Source organism: Phyllostomus hastatus, unplaced genomic scaffold (genome assembly GCF_019186645.2).
Source record: "Phyllostomus hastatus isolate PE091 unplaced genomic scaffold, TTU_PhHast_1.1 phas_scaffold_93, whole genome shotgun sequence".
NCBI lineage: Eukaryota > Metazoa > Chordata > Mammalia > Chiroptera > Phyllostomidae > Phyllostomus > Phyllostomus hastatus.
This window is the reverse complement of record NW_025334042.1, coordinates 14,335,035-14,357,418: the sequence shown is the minus strand read 5'-3', so window position 1 is coordinate 14,357,418 and position 22,384 is coordinate 14,335,035. Positions and strand designations below refer to the sequence as shown.

General features: G+C 42.8%; 1 protein-coding gene across 1 annotated transcript in view; it reads right to left on the bottom strand.

Moving 5' to 3' along the window:
* The window catches only part of LRIG3 (leucine rich repeats and immunoglobulin like domains 3), a 46,436-nt gene extending 24,864 nt beyond the window's left edge, over positions 1-21,572 (bottom strand). The window contains exons 1-3 of the mRNA XM_045829759.1: positions 21,088-21,572; positions 15,243-15,314; positions 14,958-15,032 (exon numbers count right to left, since the gene is read on the bottom strand). Coding sequence (XP_045685715.1) covers positions 14,958-15,032; positions 15,243-15,314; positions 21,088-21,305 — 365 coding nt within the window. The 5' untranslated portion in view covers positions 21,306-21,572. The remainder of the gene's footprint in view (positions 1-14,957; positions 15,033-15,242; positions 15,315-21,087) is intronic.
* Between the last annotated feature and the right edge of the window lie 812 nt (positions 21,573-22,384).

Below are 22,384 nucleotides of genomic sequence, written 5' to 3'. Positions count from 1 at the left end.
TCCCTCAGGCTTCTCAGAGGCCACAGGAGAAGCAGAAGTCCTAGGCACTGCGGCCTGGGCTTCTCTGGCCCAACAACAGTGGCTCCACTTTGTTGCTAATTTCACCTTTCAGCCCACTTTGCCAAATACCTTTAAAATGTAGAGGCAACCATGACTTACCATTTTGCACGATGGTATTTGCCCTGAGAGCGCTCAGGATCTATCAATGAAGGAGACAGATATGGGAGGAGTGGTCACTGAAGTAATCCGGTGGTAAGGAAAGAGGGCAGTGGAGGAGGAGCGGACAGCCTCCCACAAAGAGGTGGGCGGGGCGCAGGCAATCAGCACCACTTCCCATGGCAAGGCGGTGGCTAGTGACCCAAGCAGAAGCAAGGGAGGGCAAGGCAGGCCTTCTTCCCTTTGCAGAAATGAAAGAAAGCCTTGAGGGCTGAAGTGCAGAGTTCATGGGGAGAGACTGGAGAGAGAGGAAGTTCAAGAGTGAGGTGATGGAAAGAGATGACAGGTCAAGTGGCATCCTGGAAGCCGAGTTAGGCATCTGGCCTCCATGTCAAGATCAAGTAGGGGGAGGAGGACGGAGGATCTCAGATGGTGGGGCGACAATATCAGAGGCGCATCTTAAAAAGGCAGCTCTGGCAGCTGTGGGTAGAAAGCCTGGCTGGGGGCAGGCAACACCAGGTGCAGGAGCACTGCGGGAGGTGCAGAGGACAGATGGTAGCATGTTGGGATGCTCATGACTGCTCATACCTGTCCACTTGGGGGGGTGAAGCACCAGTCATCCTCTGGCTTCCCAGGGCACAGACTGTGCTCTTTTCCTCCCCTGACATACAAGCTCCGCTTTCCAGCTACCTGGTCTCCAGCCACAGGGATCCAGTTCAGTGTTACTAGAATCGCCACTCCCTCTACCTGTTAGTACAGTGTTTTGTAGTGCCGATGTGGGAGGCCTTCTAAAGCTCGGAGGAGCACAGACTATGGTTCTCTTCTGCTCAGGTGAGAGGTGCTGACTAGAAGGGCCCAGTACATTTTTGTATGATTTCCTATAATCACTAGGAAAATGGACAAAAGTATCATTCTCATAAATAAGAAATGTGCTTGTTTGTGCTGATACTCTGATCACCTCAACTAAATGTAAACCCAGACTAAATTAGTAACAGCACAATACAACTTATGAGGTTAACAACATACCACTTGGTATGACGATGATTGGTTCTACTTTTTGACCCACTATGATCGCCAGAAAGCATGAGTCTCAAAAGGACCTCATGAACTCTTAAGTGGATATAAATGTTGGTAGTCGATTTCCAGAATCTGAAAGGAGAGTCACAGAGTGAAATACTCTTTGTTAGTGAGGAACCAGAATATCAGGTTTTTTCACACTGGAATTCCTGAACCAATTAAACTGTAACTTCTTGATGAATATGAAGTATCTGTCAATCATTTCAACTGTCTCCTACCTATTGCACAAGCTAGCAGGCAGTTTAAGGCTTTGCAGCTGTGGTGAGTGTGTGTGTGTGTGTGTGTGTGTGTGTGTGTGGCATTTTCATTTTAGAGAGGGTGTGTGCAGTGAAACCTAATTTGAAACCTTTTCTTATATGTTGCAATGCCTTCTTTTCTTAGAATGCATTTCTCTAACCACATCCCTTAAGTCCAATTCAGTTATTGAAGCTAACAAATTGCTGAATCTGTGGTCATTCCATACAACCACAGAGCAAGCATATTAACTGCACTGACTGGGATCATCGGCCTGGCCCCAAGGAAATACTGATTTCTATATATAACTTGCAAGCAACTGGTTTAGCATCATTTATGAAGGAATTACAAGTTGTTAAAGAAAACACTGTATTTTGCAAACACATTAAAGGTCACTTATACTTTGAACAATTACTCTACTTCCCACCCCCCCAAAAAAGAAACCTTCCTTGAAAACTATCTTGGCTGGAATACTAACACCCCATAATGCTAGGCTTCTTTTAACAGAGAGACTTGGCAAGCAAAGGACCTCTCCCATGCAGATAAAAATAAACTCTCTGCTCATCTTTTTTTTTTTCTAAAAAAGTAATTAAGAAGTTTCATTAAAAGAACACATGTTTAGACTGGTCCAGTGGTACTGTGGCATCAAAGAGCAAAGCCAAATGAGGCAATTTTAGCGAGGAGAAAGATTCTTGATTAAGAATTAATGATACTAAGCAGCAAATGAGCCACCGCGAGGAGCGAGGAGCCAGTTCTATCAGCTAAAAGCCAGGTCAATATAAAATATAATTATCTTTTGGATCGTGAACATTATAATGATGGCCACAATGTTTTAATACAATAATCAGGGCCCTATTAATATTCCAATTATAACACATGTTAAAAGTAAAAAAAAGAAATGAGTCAAAAACCCATTCACATGGCATACAAAACAACCCTTTTGATCCTCAAGTGTAAATTCAATTTACTTCTTTATGTAAACAGAAATTTAAGAGCAAGTCTTTCAATTTAGGATGCTAAGGAACACACTTACTGAACAATTATTTTAATCTGAAACAATTTAATTATGTGCAATAAAATTTAACTCTAATTTAGTGAAATTTAAAAATCTACCCTCTCTCTCTTTTGAGGCAGAGGCCCTCCACAGCCGTTTTCACACACCAGGCAACTGTCACTGTTAAGCTGTGAGTCTGAGTGTTCCCTTTAGGTTGTGGTTTACTTAGGAGTGGAGAGAACTTCTAATTCATGTTTGGTTCCTCTGAGGACAGAGCCAAATGAATGGGTTTAAGACCCTGAAGTGATGAGCATTAGTCCAGAAAGTCTGGATATTAAGTTTGGATTAGCCTGCAAGGATTTATCTGAATTGTGGTTCAAGATGCTCATGTACGTCAAAAAATGTTAGGACCATTATAGCACCACCCAGAAAAAGTAAACATAAAACTGTGGTTCCATATGCTAAAGAACCTATTAAATGTAGGAGTGTGTCCTCTGCTCACCTGGGCTCGCTCTCTTGCGCGCCCGCTGGAGTGTCCGCCCTCCCTCCAGAGCGCGCTCGCACTCGCTCGCGCTCTCTCTCCCTCCCTCTCTCTCTCTCTCTCTATCCCTCTCTCCCTCCCTCCCTCCCTCTTACAATCTCTCTGAAGCAGCCATTCAAACCCCAGTTTCCCAGCAAGGGGATGTTGATTCTGTTCCTGGTTCTGTTTTGATTTACTACACTTTTGTGGACCTTGATTTTCTCACCTGTCAACAGGCAGAAATGGAATGGAATGATCTGTCAACCTCTAAGAAGCTGAGATTCTAGATGACAAACACTGAAAATGACTAGATTTGCTACAGAGGCATCACATAATCATCAGGCAAAAATGCAGCCTTTAGAAAATCTGGCCTCACTTTGAGGGGACCGCACCTCTCTGTTGGAATCCCTGCCTGGTCTTACTTGGTTTATTCCCTCATTTTCCTGGGGAAAATCCTCCATTGGCTTTCCCAGAAACCATATGTAGCAGTGTTTTTTTGTTTGTTGTTTGTTTTCTATGTTTGGAAATATCATTATAGGATTGACAGTTTGGGTGTATAGAGTTAAGATTAGAAATTCTTTTGCCTTAGGATTTGAAGACATTGTTTTGCTCCATTATAGCTGTTATAGTTGTCAGTCCAAGAAGCCAGAGGCCGTTTTGATTCTCTACCCAGACTTTCTCCAACTTCAGCAGGCACCAGAATGATAGGGCAGCAGGGCTTCTTGAGGCAAGACCATGGAGCCCCACCCTCGTGGTTCTCTTTCAGTAGGTCTAGGTGGAGCCTGAGAATCTGCATTCCTACCAGGTTCTCAGGTGATGCTGACATTGCTAGGAGTGCACTTGAGGGGACCATTGTCAATCCTGAGAGCTGATCTGCTTTGTGTTCTTTCCCTCCCTTCTCTCGGAGCTTCTCTTTACACCTGGTACTCTGAAATTGCACAATAACGTCCCTTGGTGCAGATCATCATGTGTATTTAATAAAAGGCAGTCCTAAAAAGCTTATTACGGGCTGTGTGTGCAACGGACCTGCTGACTGGTCAGTCTCACCACAGACCTATTTCATGGAGGATCTCCATGTCTCACTGCCCAAACACTCCAATCTCAAATCTAGTGTCTACAAAGGCAAACAGGAAAGTAATCTGAGGGCTAACAGGAAAAGAAGTACTGTCACTCAGAGTACTCGGATTTGGCTGAATTTCCCTGACTGCACAATAGGCTGCCCTTAATCCCCACCCCCTGCCCAGCTAGGCCTGTGTCCCAAATTCCTGAGATTTTCTGTTTCAACCCTCCAGAGAGGACGCTTCCAATCCTCTCTGCCTACATCAGGGGAGGGGCAGTCCCTGGGCTTTGAGTTTTAGAGGAGGAACCCAGAGGTCTGACTGCTTCTTCTAAAAGAGGTTTAAGCAAACTCCCATTTTTTAGTGCTACTTTGAACCTCCACCTTTACACGTCTTGAGTTCCTGAACTACTCTGAGGTTCTGCACCAAAAAAAAAAAAAACACAAAAAACAGAAAAGAAAAAGAAAAAGAAAGTTTGCTTCTTTTTGGATCTACTCTGAAGTCAGGTACAATTTGCCTGTTTGCTTGCAAAAATTTTTATGGCATCTTTCATTTGAACTGTCTCTTCTATTTTCTCTCTGTTCCCATTGGTGTGCAGTCCTTATTCTCATTTTCAGGGGATTTAAGAAGGGGGAGTTAAGTTAATGCATTTAGTCCACCATCTGTGTTAACCCCTGTTAATGTGAACAGGGGTGTGAACAGTCAAGTACGAGAGCCACAGAGCTGTAAGGACAATTCATCTAATAGATGACTTGTGACCCCAAATCTCTCTATGTACTAAAATCATGGCCTAGAAGCAGCCATAGAAACTAAGCTGCGATAAGGCAGTGTTTTGAATTTTTAATCAATCATTTTAAAAGGCCTATCTGAAAGAAATTCTTAATGAAAATGGCAAGTCTTGGGTCCTCAGCTGATGACAACTAAGTATGAGACAATGCCACAATGTGGTCCCTAGGAAGCCAATAGAATCTTAAGCCTCATTAATTTCCTATTTGGGCCGAGAGTGATGGTCCAACCATATTCTATATTAGACCACATCTCAATATTTGTTCTGGGCACATTATTTCACAACGTTATGCCAGACGAGCAATGTGTGTGGGGTGGACTTTAGGAATCTGGACGTACACCATCCAGTGAAACAGCCACTGGCCATGTACATTTAAGACAAATTAAATGGAAAATTCAACAACACTAGCCGTATTTCCAGTGTTCAGCGCCCATGCGTGAGCAGCTAGCGTGGTGGGCAGCACAGACACAGAGCGTCCTGGCCAAGGCAGAGAGTGCTCCTGGGGAGCGTTGGCCTGGACCGCCTGTCACATGGGCGACGGGAACTGGAGTCTCAGCTGGGGAAAAGAAGGCTTTAAGAAAACCTTGTATTTTCAGTCTTGCTTTATAATGCTGAAAATAGAAGGAAGCTGTTCTCTCCAGGGCAGAATTAGGACAACAGGTAAAAGCCACTGAAGAGCAGAGCTCAGCTTTACAAAAAGCCCCAGCAATCTGAACTATTCCCAGTGGAATGGCTCCTCCCTGGGAAGTGAGCTTTTGTCCTTGGATGTGCTCACAGGGTCTCATCCCTGGATGCCCTCTGTTTCAGAGGTTTCTCCATGGGAAGGAATGTCTCTGCCAATTCTAAGGTTAGGATTGAGTACAGACACTCAAAACTAATAAAAATGCGTTATGATCAGTTATATATATAACATACAAAACTGTTTCTAATCCTTGACCTTGTTCTTGATGCTTAAATGAAGATGGTGGTGAGGAAGTAAAAGCAAAAAAGAGACAGGAGAAGGAGACTAAGAGAAAGAAGGATTTATGCAATCCATCGACTGCTTTCCTGACTCTGTGAACACCCACCTTTAAAAACGCTGCCCTCCAACACCTTGAGTGGGACAGCATGGCCATCGGTGACTAAGTCCAAAAAGCACCTTATTTTTTCAAATTATTATGCTCATTCTGATGCTATTCCATGTTTGTTTTGTTATAAAAACATTGAAAATTGCTCGTGCACAGTCAAATGGGCAGTCCAGGAATTCACCCGTGTTTGCTCTGTGCTGCACGGTACTTGCAGCGTAAATATTGCCTTACTGTTTCATCCTGTTCTCACCCTGCCTCTAGAGAGGACTGTGTCTGTTGGTAAAGCTTCAGGGAGAGAGAGGGGGACAGCCAAGCAGGTGATTTGAAGTACCAGAAAGGAGGTGCTTATATTTATAATTGCCTTTCCTTTCATGTTTTGAATTTAGTACTTAAGCAACTTTCAGCCAAAGAAAGTTACTGATTAGAGCCCTATTTCATTGTTTTGGTCTCTCTGCCCAGCTAGAGCCCTGCGCCTCTGGTCTAGGTAGGACAGCAGAGATGCTGCTGTAAAATAAGGAAGAGGAGGAGGAAAAGTAACGAGGCCAGGATAGAAACACATGTTGAATCTTGCCACCCCAATCAAGAAGAGCAACTAGCTGTAGCTTTACTGTTTTGTCTGTTTTCGCAGCACAAGTCTCATTCAGCTTAAAGTCTCTGGCAGAAGTTATACTTGATATTTCAAAGTAGCAACCAAAATAGCCAGCGTAAAGTTGAGAGAAAGGATGTGGAAATGGTGTAGATTCGGGATACACATGGGTAACGCAGGAGTTTTTATGGCATGCTCCACAGGAAGGTCAAATTAAGGGACTAGGGGTCCATTTTACTGACTCTAAGAACCATCACCAAAGAAAGATGCTCAATGGGTCACTGTGCCAATCTAATAATGTTGTTCCCCTGGAAAAACCAAGTTTCATTAATGAAAAGTTTAAGTGTGTGTAAAGAGGTAGGAACACTACGTGTGTTAATTTGGACAGGGCTATCCCTGTGGTCACTCATCTCACAAACACACACCGAGGGGCCACCATCTGCCCGGTTCTGCACCTATGTCAGGGTGGCAGAGGGCATGAAAACAGACACGGCCTCAGCTTTTATGAAGTTTCATTCCGGTGGGGGGAATGGACATTAAAGTACCACAAATGCAACTGAAAAATGTAACAGTGTATCTTATAATAAAGTAGGCAATGCAAGTAAAGGAGATATGAAAACATATGAGGGGACCCCCGGGCCTCACTGAAAAGCTGGGGGAGGGGGAGTGCCCCAGGCAGAGGGCAGGCATGGGCCGCAGGGCCTGGGGCAGGAGCGCGCTGGCACAGGCCTGGACGTGGGGGATGAGTTGAGAGGAAGCTCAATGGGAAAGAAGATTTGGATCATGCAGAGCCCTGCAGAGCTTAAGAAAAATTTTGCTCTGGATCTAAGAGCAATGGGAAATTCCTAAAGGGTTGAAAGAACCATGACATGATCACAAATTTGTTTCAAATACAATCATTCTAAATTAAGAATTCAAAAACCTCGCAAACTTGTATCCTGGGGAGCAGTTTCAAGTAAATGTGAAGATTAAATTTAAGAGATTATCTCTCACAAACACACCTCTGTGTACAGAAAACTCTTTCATGTGCAAATCACATATAAACATTTTAAAGTCCAATAAAAGAATACAACTTATCATATTAACATATGTACGTGTTTGTAAGACCTGATCTCCAAGAGCTTATGTCCATCTGGACACAACGGCGTCTGGCTTGCACCAGGGAGTCTGCAGCGCTCTAAGGCAATACCCTTTACATGTGAAGACACTGGTCCACTCACCCACATGGGCACAGCATACATTTTGGGGTGAATTTTTCAGTTAAGGTGATCAAGTTCCATGGGCTCCTTTATACCCAGATGTAGGTAAAGAGGACATGGTTTATGTTCACTTAATCAGAACTAAGCTCCTTGATGCCCAAGAAAATTAAGTTTTAATTGTGACTAAAGCTGCTCCCAGACTTCCTTAATTAATACGACAGAATGGTGACTACTTTTAACATACTGACTCATGCAGGTTTGGGTTTTAAAAAAACAGTAACTAACAATGTTTGCACTGTATTCCATGGTTTAAAAATGATTCAGTTACATCACCACTTGAAAACATATGTAATACTTGCCTTCCGTATATACAGCTTTATCTGAGTTGTGAAATACTAAAATACCAATGTTTTAAAAGTTATAAATTGAATTTCATGAACTATTTGGGTCAAGTCTGAGCTATGCAATCAAGCACTAGTCTCTTAAATCACTGTCTCCTGAACTGACTTTTTGTATTAGTCTGATTTTTGAACTATAATGAGAAATGAAATTCCCACTTATGGGGGTACCAGATATCCCATTAAGATACTGGATACTGGGTTCAGTATCTAGGTAAAAGAACACTGCTGACCAGATTTCTAACTACTCGTTCAAATCTACCCTTTTCATCATCCATAAGTCAGTATGCAAATGATGCGCACCCACGGCCAACGGCCCTCCGTGGGGACAAGGACGTGGAGCCAACTCACAGCAGGGCTCGGAGAACACAGGGTTCCGGGCGGAGGGATGACAGGTGTGACTTGCTGAATAACTGTGAAATATCAAAGTCACATTCTTTATCTGTCTTCACGGCACTTGACTCAGAAAATGAACATTGTTTAAGACTGAATCAGAGGAGAAAAAAGGAGAAAAGCAGATTCTGTGATGAATGGAAATGCAGTCATTTCATCCCCCTGCTTTAAGAAGTCTGGGGTGACTCCCCACACTTGTGAATCACCTAAGCTGATCCTTACCCCAAGGCTCCATGCTCCTCTAGGCCCCCTGCATGCTCACACTCTATGCTTTCGGAGACTGCAGCCCTGCTCTGCACCAGGGCAGCCCTGGGCACGTCTCTGTCCGCCAGGGCAGCACCCTGCCGGAGGGTCTCTCTGCTGTCTCTCTTCCGCTGTTGTCCTTATTCAAATCCCGCCCCCCCCCCGCCCCCCGCAGGGCAGAGGCCACATCCTACTTTTCTTTGTTTCCTAGCACTTAGCACCCAGTGGGCCTTGTGGTTGGGCACTAGGACCAGCTCGAAATCCACCTCATAGGTATGCAAACCTTAGAAATGTTGTGTGGTTATTAACTATGATTGATGCCCACCCATTTTTTAAAAACCATTTCAAGAAGATAAAAGTTTCCTGAAAATTCACCCCAAATGCAAAGTTCTTTCTCGCTCCCTCATCTTTGCTGCTAGGACCATGTTTCTGAATCCTGTCTCCTTCCTGTCACCCTCCTGTCCCAGAACCCGCCCTGGCCCACTGCCTCCCGCCTCTGCTCCTCCGCCAGGCCCACTGAGGCTGTACCAGCAGCAGCTGCTGGGGCTCACATACTTCAGAGCCCTTTCCTCTACATCGTGCCCCTGGATCCTCCACCAGAATCAGAGGAGACAGATGGAAAAACATCTTTACACTATTTTTACAGGTAAACAAAGAGTTAGTTAACTCTGCCTGAGGTCAGATGGATCATTAATGTGAGACAAAACAAAACCCTGTGTGCCCCATTCCCAGTTCAGGCCACTCTACTGCACAAGCGCCCGTGATCTGTCTCATCCACTCAGATATTCAGTGAGCATCTCTCTGTGCCAGAGCCGGGCCCACTGCTGAGGGGACTGAAAGCTCGGTAAGGCATGCGTCCTACCCTGCAGTGAGATGTGTGACAAATGCCACTGGAGCACTACACATGCTGTCCATGTGGGAGTTTCAAAAGTGCAGGAAGAAAAGCCCCAGTCATACCCTTCTCAGAAGTCCGCCATGACTATTGTTCATGCTACCCCATCTCCCAATACTCTCTACTGCCTACCACCCAGGACTGTTCTCTGTAGCATATAAATTGCACCAGATGTTGGATTGAAAGGGCATGACACACACTTTCCTGCATCCCCAAAGCATCTCCAGTACAGGAGGACAGGACGGGATGGACCCCGTGTCACATGGCACCAGCAGTAACACCAGTTGATGGGGGAAACCAGCTATTATGAATACACCCTTGAAGATCCCTTACACACTAGCAAAGAATTTTTATGCAGACTTATTCTCTCATTCTCTCTCCATGAGTCCTATACAGGGCCAGTTTCATATTTCAAATTTTTGCTTCAGGACCTGAAAATGTAGTTCTCATGTGTGTTGGGACAGGGGCTATGAAAAATCTCTATGTCCTCACTGGGAGACCAAAGTTGTCCACAGTGGGCCGAGCTGGGCACTAGAACAATGGGCCACGGGAGAGGGGCGCTGCTCCCCACACACGAGCACGAGGCACACACTGCAGGGCAGTGCTCGCCGGCCACAGTGGCAAGCTAAATCCGCTCATGCTACTTCAGTTACTTCTCTTGTTCTTTTTTCTTTAATTATTATTGCTGTTATCATTTTTATTATTAATTTTTTCTACCAAGCATGTATAGTTGAATACAAATTAAGTGGAATGTAGGCATGCTGTGTCCACTGTAAATTTTTAGTTTCTGGTATAGACTAAGTTTACAGGAGAAGATCTGTTTGAATTATGCCAACTGCATGTGGCTGTTCCATAAATATTCCTTAATTCATATACTAATTAAGCACCAACTACATGCCACACACCTGCATGAGGTGCTGGGAAAAACAAGAGTGAGCCTCAGAGGCCTTAGAGTATAGGAAGAGAGAGAATTACAAACAAAACCGTTTCATTTCCACGTGACAGCTGAACAGACAAGGCAAGATGGGCCTGGGCAGGGCAGAGGAAATGGGAAGAGAGGGTGTCTCCCCCACCCCCCGCCCCGTGACTCCCTTCCCCACCTTCAGGCCCTTATTCAAATGTCACCTGCCAAGTGGCTCCATGCACCCCATTTAAAACCGTAAACCCCTTCTTCCACCACACACTCCCCTACCTCCTTTCTGTTCTATCATTCCCCTGAGCACTTATCACTTTCTGACCACATTTCTCATTTGTTTTACTTTTTGTCTTTCCGTGAGAGGGTCAGTTCACGAGGGCAGAGACTTTCAGCTCTTTGGCTCACTGTTGAATCTCAACCCTAAAACAAGCACCCAGAACACAGCAGGGTTTGGTAAGTATTCAGAAAGAAGTCTTCCCTGACCAATTACAGGGCAGCTGCCAGAGCTCTTGATCCCTCTGTCCTCTTTTCTTTCCCTTCACAGCATTTATAAGAAATTCAAGTTTTATTTTAAAGTTTGTTCACTTATTTATTTTTCTCACCCCTCACTAGGAGGAAAGCTTCCTGATAAGCACTGTGGCCCTAGCACTTAAAACAGAGCCTGGCACCGCTTATTTCCTCAATGAACTTTAGTTGGATGAGGACCGAGATCACGGCTCACCCACCTTCACTGAGCGGCTGCCAGCTCGGTTGCCTGTGTGCTCTCTCCAAACCCTCACAACCACCCAATGAGGAAACAGGAAGACAGTAGTAACCTGCCCAACATCACAAACCCAGAGAAGGGAAAAGCCAGCAATGAGTTCTGAGCCCTCTGACTTGGGCTTCTTCCTGAATCGCTGCTCTGCTGACCGCCCCAGCTGCACGGTGCAGGAGCCGGGGCACTACCCTCTCTCCTGGCCAGTGGCAGTGCTCTCCTCATGGCTGGCCATCAGAACCACCTGCCCCCCACAGCCATGCTCCCCAGGGAAGCCAGAGTGGCACTTCCAAAAAGCAAGTCTGGCCACTGCAATCTGCTTGAAATCTCTTCAATGGCTTTCCCTCATTTGAGCACATGTTTTGGGGTCCCACCCACAAAGGTGATAGATTTTCATGACCACCTCTTTGGAAGGATGACAATGCCGTTTCTGGAAATATAACGTATTATGAAGAAAATGATGAACTTGGGAGAGATGTTCTACCTCCGAGATAAGAAATAATGAGTGAAGGCTTATTTGACTATGATAACTGGACTCTGTCAGTAATTCCAGAAATATTTATACAATTTCTGATTAGAATCAGCCAGGTAGATGCATTAAAATAGATATTCTTGGCCCATTAATTTAGAATCTCTAGGGACAGGGTCGAGAAATCCACATTTTTAACAAGTAATCTAGGTACCTCTTAGCCATTCACTCACCTAAACCTTTCCATCTCTAAGGTGACAGGCAAGCATCAGCATGTTGGGCAATACCATACAAACCATCAATGTCAAGGCTAAGACTCACTAGCTTTATTCAATGACCAACGACTCCTCTCTTGTTCAACACCAGTGTTACATAACTCAGGGATTCGGACCAGACCCTCACCAGGTCGCAGGGCTCAGGAGTGTCCATGGCTTGAGCAGCTCACACATGTCACAGGAGGCCAGAACTAGCAGTCACTTCAGTGAGCACACTCACTTATGCCAGGTCAACGGTTTTACTACAAAATATCTTCATTCCAAAGATTACTCCATTTCTTTTCCTAAAACACAGCATCCTGTCACTGGTAGGAAGTAATTGTGAGAGAAAAATAAACAAAAAACCCAAACCAAGTCTTGCCCTTAGAATGCCAGTTGACTTGAGCTGGTGCTGTGTGGGATTCAAAGATAAGCAAGTCTATTCTGGTTTTTTATATTCTGAAAAATCCCTAGAAATGTTAAGAGATGAGCTTTCTTACTGGGGAGGTTCATTGTCCACCCAATGGTCAACCTATGATGTGTTTTGCCAAGTTTCCCTGACATCAGAACTGGTCCTCACATAAATCCATCTCTGGACATGGGGTGCCGTCTGACCCAATAGTAGCTCCTGGCTCCTGCAGCTGAGAGAGGAAAAAGGTCTTACCCGAGAGTCTTCTCTGCATGCAGCCCTCACCAGCCCTCGCCGCCCCCCACCCCCAGCTGGAAGGGGTCCCCACTGCCCAGAACAGCAACAGTAACTCTGGCACCAAATCCTGTGTTCAAGACTACAACAAATTTTTCCTTGTCTTTAATATGTTTAAAATAATTTAACTTGTGCAAATTACCCAGAAAAAATGATTTCCTTCACAAACTATTAAAAAAAATCTTGACAGAATAAAAGTCATATAATCCTAAGAACTGCTTTGAAAGATGTGGCATTGAATGGTGGTGCTACAGCATGGTTCTCATCTGACTCATGTTATGTGGTTTAACAGATTTTGTTTTTGGTATTTCAGAAATGTGTAAGTACTGACTTTTGGCTGATTATTTTCAAGGGCTCTTGTATAAAAGAAAATGTCCAGCGGACACAGCACAAGGCAGACAGTAGCAGCGCTTTAAAGGCAAGGACTGCACACTGCAACGCCCAAAGAAGCCTACAGAAGGAGACATCTGTAGAAGGAAACAGCCAGAGAAGTAAACTTGTCAAGATATTTCATAGGTATAAAAAGAGTTTTTCACTATCGATAATGAATTAGCAGGCCCATCACAGAAATTACTTCCCACATAGACTGCATGTGGTTTCGGGTGATAAACGGGATGCGTCATTACATGGACGAACAGAGCAATCCCTGGTTAGAGGTGCTGCAGCAGATCAAGAGGAAAGAAAGTGAGATTATTCAAGTTCCAAAAAGATTATTCAGCACTTACTAAAGTGAAACGCAAACAAAATATGAAGACGATTTCACATTTTGCACGTTTCTAACTTTCCATATTTTATTTCAGTTTTCTAATGACAAATTATAGCTTTAAAGTATAAAATCACTAGGTTATGTTTTTCAACAGAACTTTATAATTTACTTACAAGTTTACTGCTAATGTGCTTCCAACTCGACATGAAGCTGAAGAGAAGACTGTTTTCCCTACCCCACCCAGATTCTGAAACTCCCCTGCAAACGCCCTCAGCCCTGAAGCGTGCAATGACCCCCTGCAAGGCTTTCTCGGACATGCTGACAGCATCTGCCAACACACAGGGAAAGGACAGGAGGGCGAAGTGGCGTTCCCTGAGATTTCAAAAAGGCCCCACTGGTCAAAGGAGAATAGCCGAAGATGTTTAAGACACCGAAGTCAGCGCTTCATGTACACTCCACAATTTTAAGCCATTGTGAAAGACAGAAAACAGGTATTAATGTTAGCATAAAAATATTTTTTGAATTCAGTGTTTAGTTGTCAAATACCAACTGCTTTTTCTCTCATTCCTTTCTGTTTCTGATCTTTGGAAAAACCACATCAGTATCAAATGTCACTTAGTTCTTATTCAAACAGAGGAAAGCAGACACAGCGGCTGCACCAGTGACTTAGCTGACCTGGGCCTTAAGTAAAAACAAACCTCTATAAATCACCAGATGTAAGCAATTGGGTAGTGATCACTTTAATTAATTGAACAGCTTTCCTGAAATTTACTGTATAATTTCCACCCTCCCAACACCTTTCACAGAAGCACCTAACAATGGTAGTTTTTTTCCTTCCCTTGTTTAAAGGAAGAAAACATTTTTAACTTCTGTGGGTCAAATATATTTTTAAATCATTCAAGATTAAGATGGTTAACTACTTAATTTTAGAAATTAAACCATGCACATTCTGAATGCTGCCTTTAAAAGCTGAAAGTCAAAATTATTCCGAAACATGTTCAGTACATGAATAAAATGTTATCTGGCCCAGACATACACAAAAGCTAACAGAATTTTAATTTTATTTGAAAACTCCTATTTGCAAAATAACAGGCAATGGTATTTCTAACTTCAACCACATATTTAGTTTTAACTGTACAAAGTTCGTATTTTGATTAGATGTTTCTGACCTTGATTTACACTCCAGCTGCCACACTAAAAGAAGATACTCCAATGTCTTCCTAAAAAACTCACATTTCCTCTCACAAAACAACAACGTTCTCCACCAGTGACTATGTAATAATACCTAACCTGTAGACGCCATGCCAACTATGAAGTAATACCAGAGGTGAAGTCCTAGGCCACAGAACATAACCAAATACATGTCTCTATGGGGTGCAGGTGGCTTCTGTGAATCTTAGAGGCCAGTTTAGCAATGACAGCAAAGTGTAAAAAGTGTGTTGTTATAGTACTTCGAATTCAGCAGAGACTGGAGCTGGAAAACAAGTCAACTAATTTAAAGAATACCTCCATTACAAATGCACACAGGTAACCTTGCTAGCATTCACTTACACGGAGAGAAGTGTGATATTTGCTGAGACTGGTCCTAGATTTGGAATGGTCTCCAGTTCATTGTTGTTCAGTTTCCTGTAAGTGCCAAAAAAAAGGGGGTGGGGGGTGGAAGCTGATTAGGTAATCTGTAATTCATAGAGGTGAAACTTTGTAAAAGTATTTAAACATACCTCCTAAATTAGATTTTAAATAATTTATTGTAATCCAAATGGTCTTTACAGTTAAATAGTGTAATAGGTAGTTATATTTTAATCAAACATCAAATAGAAAAAAACTAAGACTCACACTTCGCGAAGGCTTTGAAGGTAGCTCATGGAACTTGCCTTGATGACAGACAATCTGTTGTGACTTAAGTCCCTATAAGAAAACAAAAATAAAATTATAAGTAGTTTTAAAAAAATCACGTATAGCACTCAATGATGTACAAGACACAGCAGATCTGTGAAACATCACAAATAAACTGCCCCTCCTGCTCATAAACTAGATGGGAACCAAAACGCCACACTGAAAAATATGAACGCTGAGGACAAAATTAGTGTAGGAGGCTGGCAGATTCGAGTGCTTCAGGCCCGCAAACGTCCTAGGAGATGTTTTTGGCACAGGGTGAACCGACCTTTTGTGAGCTGGCTGTCTGGCTTCGCCTTCCCGATTCCCTGCCATCTCCCAACTTCCAACCTGATATGATGAAGTCATGGCTTGTGAAAAGTGGCTAATTAGGCAGGTTGCTAAAACGAAAACCTCTGAAGGAACCTTTTTATTATAAAATATGAAACATCAGTGTCCTTATGATAGTCAAACAAAATAGAAAGTGCTGTTCACACATTTATTTCTCTGGGCTAAGGCACCAAATTATTGAAAGTATCATTGTGTGTGTGTGTGTGTGTGTGTGTGTGTGTGTGTGTGTGTGTGTTGAGGGTGGAAAACAACCTCAACCCTATATTTTCCTGAATTCCCCAATCTCAGTATCTGGTAATATAACTACCTAACAAAGTTAAGCAGAATGTACAGAACACTATGATCAGATTCCTCTTCAATCATTAAAATAGCTCTGCTGCTTACTCAAAGACTCAATCAAACAGTAAACAGTAACAACTGCCATTAAACATTATTTCTTAAAAAAAGTACAATAAAACTCCTACGTACACAATACTCTAGGCTAGGAAGTCATCATAGCACTGAAGATTCAAACTACAGAGTTCAACCTGCCAAACACTGGGTTCTACTCCTCATACTTGTCATTCACTGAGTAGGTGCCTTCAGGGTGGGTGACGAAGGTAACGTGGCTGCACAGCTATGGAAAACCAGGCTAACAACAGTGTGGTTTGAAGCTCTCCCCGTGAAAGAGGCTAACCAACCTCACTAAGTTCTCTCAGTGTTGGAAAATGGTTTTTAAATAACCAAAGTTTCAAATAACCAAACTTGACTGGAGAAAAGCATGAACCATTTGTTATATGCATAAGTATGCCCCCTGCCCCCCGCCCTGCACAAGGCAGAGAAATCACAGAGAAGCACAGTGTTACTTAGCGTACGCCCATTAGTTAACAATTGGAAATCAGAGAGCCTTTCAACCTTTGAATTTTGTTTTGAGAATAAACCTGGATTTCTCTATTTCACCAAAAAAAAAATCTGCAAAGGTTTTTTTATTTGAAACATGTTTGCCTAAAGACCTACCAGACAGTAACAGACATGAGTAGATTTGTTCTGGTAGAGTTATAACATGAAAAAAAACCTGGCACCGCCTTTAAACTATAAAAATCCTGCAATTACAACCACTGCTGTGCATGCTCACCACGCTGGAGCCAGACACTTTCCCTCACAAACCAGCCCAGGTCCATCTGGAGTTCATCAAGGAAACCGTGAGCCCAACAACTCACGTTAGGACTCAAACAAAACCTGTGTGCTTTTAGCACCACAGACAGTCACAGATTTCCCACAGGGCTCAAAAAACAACCAAGGAAAAGAGTCCTTCACCTGGGAGGTAGCCTGAATCAACAGAAAGTCTCACTCGGACCCACTTAACTAAACACTGAACCGGCATAAAACTGCATCCCCTTATTGTTTCACATTTTAAGAGGAAAGGGGGAACCAATCTGGTATTGACACTTAACACAGGTGATTTGCCTTTTAATTACACAAACTAAAACCTCACTCTTCACTTCGTTTTAAGGATTATTTCACAGGGCAATCCTGTAAGAAAAGAGATTGAGTGCCTAACATTTTTCTCAACCAGCAATGGGATGAGAACTCCAACAAAAGACCTTTAAATTGAGAAACTGCCTCCAGAGAACAGAGCACACGCTGAGGACCACTCACTTGTGATTTTGAAGCAAGATTTGGTAACCTTAAATATTTCAGCTATTGCAACACTTCCATTGTTGAATTTTGTGTACTACTATTAAAACCACATTATATGTGGGAGGAAAAAAATCGCCCCTTAAGTGACTTTTACTGCTAAATACTTAAAGCCATGAAATTTTTAATGCACCTAAATTTAGACTTAATACAGTTTATGTTTCAGAAGTGATTACTTTCCAGTACAAGGATGTCACATTACCCTAAATTTTCCTTACATTGTTTTTGTGGCTAGAATATCAAAAACAAATTCAAGTTGCATAATGTTAATTCTTTGTTAAAACCCATAAGAACATTCAATAAGAAAGGCAGATTCTTCATTTTTAGAGTCCTATTAATGAACATCTTCACCAAGAAACTTTTGAAAATAAATCATTTATAATAGTGTAAGAAACATAAAACACATAGGGATATATCTTTTTTAAGTGTGCAACAATTTTTTTGCCTTTAATTTTTTTTCTTTTTTTATTTGCCATTTAGACTCAATATTATTTTGTGTTAGTTTCAGGTGTACAGCTATACATAGTGGTTAGACAATCATCATCCTTTACAAAGTGTTACCAAGAACCTTTTAAAAACTACTTTTGGTAGTGAGGTTAATGGAAAGGTGGTCAGGCAGAGAGGTGTTAACTATTTACCCAGAACTCAGCTGACCAAATACTTGAAAATCAAACTCTACTTGGTAGAAAGAAGCCTCTTTCTTGAATATGAGCAGGCAAATAAATATATAAGAAAATAATTAGTTTCCAACATTGGGTTCTAGCTATCATTTTCTTCCTTTTCGCATTTGGAAATCTGACTTCCAAGTCCAATTTTAAAATGCAAATCCAGCACAGCTTCTTAATCAACCCCACTGGGGCCTGCAGAGCTGCTAATTCAGCAGAAATCTGGAAAGCTGGAAAACAAAAAGCCAGGCTGTAGCTGTTTTAAGACACTGATCCAAAGTGACTCATAAATCAGCCTGCTATGTTCAAGTTTTAGTCTGGAAAATATAGAAAAACAGCTGTGAAAACCATAAGGGCCATTACCCCCACCACCCCAGGCCCAATTCTGGTACCAACCAGAGGATTTATAACAGGCGAATACTAAAGCAACCCCACCAGTAGAAAGTACCTTTCGGACTTTTTCTGCCCTGCTAACTCAAACATTTTTAAGCGATACAATAAATAATATTGAAATTCCAGCGAGATTTTAATAATACTTGAAGTTTTCATTGGCGGCTGAGTAACACATTCTAACAAACACCCTTCTTCAGGCTCAGGACTCTGTGTAAGCACAAACTCTAGATGCAAACTCAAGTCTAGCTTTAAGGCAGTTAGTTGTAAGCAACCTTCAAATAATTTTAAGAGCCCCTTTCAATAAAGTATTAGAAGCTACTTTTTAAAAGGAGAACCAACTACAGTATTATTACATTACAGCTTAAACTATTCAACTTGTCACACATGGGGTTCCTGCAGCAATAAATTGCAATTGAGTAAAGTGAAAAAAAATAAATACACAGGTATAATAGAAAGATTGAGTTTTTAACTTGCTTATTCAACAAACACGACAAAAGGCAGACAAACTTTTTCTGAATAGTGCCCTCATAAGCTAGTCCTAAGGCAAACTTTTACTACTTTAATTACCTAATGAGAGGAAGTTAAGATATGGGAAGAACAATATGCATTTTTCTAGTTATTTCTAAACAATGAAACAATCTACTTAAAAGCTTATCTCGTTCTGTAAAATTTAAGAAGCAGCTACCTTCTGCTGCCTGTTTCAAACATCAAGAAACAGAAAAGTTAAAGCTCAATTCCTCGTGTTTTTTCTCTCAAGTCCTTTCAGAGTTGGAGAGAGAAGACCTCTCCAGTTTTAGACACAAACAAAGGAAACATTTACAATAAAGAATTTAGACCACATGGTTTGGTGACAACTACAAAGTTGGTTAAAAGTCACACAAGTACAAGAATGACAGAGCTGTCCAATGAGTGATCACAGTGGGGCTTCTGACAACAGACCTAGTGCTTATTTACACAAGTGGAACTTATTTTCACATACATTTAAGGAATGTAGACTTGTATTGAGACAATTTACTGCTGGCGGAAATGTAATTAAAGATTGTGCTAACCAAATAAACTGTAATTTGTTTTCAGTATGCCACCAAATTATCTGCAAAACAAAACCTAATTAGGTCAGCTACTTTTAAGACAATGTTTAAATAGGTATCAAGCCCCTTTTGGTCTAATTCAACTTCTAATCAAGAGCAATACAGTTATTTTTTAAAAGGCATCCAAATTCACAAAAATAGGCACTGCATGATAAGAGTCCACTTAATAGGGTGAAGCTGTTGAATATAAATTAGATTTGCAAACAATTCAAGCCTCTTGAAACACACCCCAGGAAGCACTACTCTACTCCTTTTCTTTTTCTCATCCCTCTATTATTTAGGTGTTCACCTCCAGTCATTCAAATGTTCAGTTCCATATGTTGTCAATAGAGCCATTCACATTTCATGAATAAGGCAGCATGACCTCCACAAGAGGCAATTGAATAGAATTAGCCACAACTAATTGAAAGTCTTCCTGCTTTGGGTTAAAGCCCTTATCTCCTTCTTCAATTGTAATAAAAACTACTAAACAAGACATCCCCTGATAAGAGATTAAATATCAATCTAAAACTCTCCAATTCTACTTTTTAATTAAACCAAGGTTTACTAACACAAAGAATATGATTTTGATGGTCAACAACTCTACAATTCACAAAAATTTTGATTTGCACACTGCTATAAAAATGCAATTTCTTCCTACCACTATCACTAGGACATTAGGATAATCTACTAGAATTGCTTAAGAATTTACAAGTTTCATTGCTATTCTGCTAGATCCAAATTTAAGGATTAAGGATACACTACTTTTATTTCTTTTAAACAGATAACTTTTTTTTAAAGCACGAGTTTTGATTGTTTACATTTTACAGTTATCCAATTTTAACAAAACTAAGGCTGAGAGAAAATAAAGAGATGACATTTGGAAAGAATCAGCCTTTCCAACTAAAATACATTTTTTTTCCTTGTTCTTGCAGGCAGTTGGCAGTGATTTCAGGTTTTCAGACTTCACAGCTAGCATCCAAAAACTTGCATAACAGCACCCAGCACTCTCTCCTAAACTGTCTGGGCGTGCTACGAAGCTCAGAAATCAAGCCCTTGGTTCTGAAAACTCTCGCACCTTCCTTTCCTTGTCCACTGATCAGTCTTGACAACTTCTTACCAGAAAAAAGATGTTACAATTTGGTCGAGGAGGGGGGATTTACGGAGCACAGGAGAAAAGAATAAGAAAAGGATGTCTACCACAGCTTGGACAGTGGCACGTTCAATGACTAGACAGGTACAGGAAAACGGGCCTGAAGTGGTTAGAAACTAGTTGAGTGACAGACCCTATACACTCAGAGAGAGAACAGAGAACTCCGGTAGTTCGCAGGTTGCCACCTCTTCCAGCTAGGCAGGGGCGCGTATTTGAACCCCCTAGGAAAGCTCCACTCACGGGATGTTGACTGTACCCCCAGAGCTGTCATTCGCTCCCTCCCTTCGCCGATCTGAGGCTTGGTGGGCTGTGCCAGGGCCCACAGCGCGACCCGCAAGGCACTGGGGAAGGGAGACTGAGGCCCCGATGGCTCCTTTTCCAACCCCACCAAGCACCACCGGAGGCCTGGGCCAAGATGAGCTGCCCGGGAAAATCCTGCTGCGCGCCAAGTGCCCAGGCCCCTGGCTGTCTCCCCCTTCGCCCTCAGGAAGAATACTTACAGCCGAGCGACCCAGGGCGGGAGAGGCTCGGGAAGGCGCGCCAGCCGCTGGCGACTGCAGTCCAGCAGATCCCCAAGGCAGCGACAGGGAACCGGGCACAGGCGGTCCTGGGGGACCCCGCGGCCGCTGCCCTCGGCCGGACCCGCACATCCCAGCACCTCGCACAGCAGCAAGCCCAGAGCTGCGGCAGCTGGCGCGCGGAGTCTCGGGGCACCCATCACGGTCCTGCGGCCTCTAGGGCGGCCCTGCGCTCTGCAGCCCGCACGCACTTGGAACCCGGGGCAAACTTCCAGGGGACAGTGGGTGCGCACCCTCTTCTCGTACTCCCAGGTAAATTCCTTTCTTTTACTCTCAACGACGAAGCCTTTTCATGCCCCGGAGCAGTGTGAGGGAAACCAAAAAGAAAGGCTGACTGCGGCAGAGTTGCAGTAGGAGAACCCTCGGAGCGCCAAAGGCCCTTTTGCCCGCAAAAGAAACTTTTTCACCGCCCCGCTGCAGTGGAGCGCCAAGTCCTGCTCGGAGAAGTCGGGGGGCGGGGTCTTTAGTGACCCGCGCGCCTCCATTGGCCAGCCAGGCCCCAGGCGTCCGTGACCACGTGACAATAACAGGGCTCCAAGCCCAGGGCGGAGCACACGAGAAAGTGGAGCTGAGATTGTAGGAAATTGAGGGTTACATTTTCCAGCCTCTTGGTCCAGAAGTCTTCACTACATCCTGGGAAACATATCAAATGGAGTTGAAGAGAAAGAGGGAGTGAGAAAGCAAGTGCACAAATATTAGGGCAGCTCGCGGAGTTGGAAGTTTTTTATGGAACACCGGGGAGTAACCTTAAGTTAGCTGTTACCAGAAAAACTTTCAATTCCAAATTTAAAAAATGTTTCAATTGTCCTACTAGTCACAGATGAACAATGGTTTCAGTGAAAGAAAAGAAAGTAAGAAAGTAAAGAAAGTGTTTTCTTTAACATTAACACTGATTGGGTTTTTCTAAATATTGGCTCCAAAAATAAAAACAATAACGTAAAAGCCATGGTATTGGAAATAGTATATTGAGTTACAAATAGCCAGCTGGACAGAGCTGGAGGAAATGATGAGAAATGACCTTCTAATAAACTGCGATGGCAATCATAAGTTGCATGTAATAGCTAGAAATAATAAAGGTATACACAGTTACATTTTAGAGCAAAATAAAACCTAGGAGGAAAAATTAATATATGTACCATGTGTGGTCCACCTGAGCTTTGAGTGATGACTAGCCCTGGTTGAGAATGCTACCAGGCTGGAAGTACTTTCTTGCCTCCTC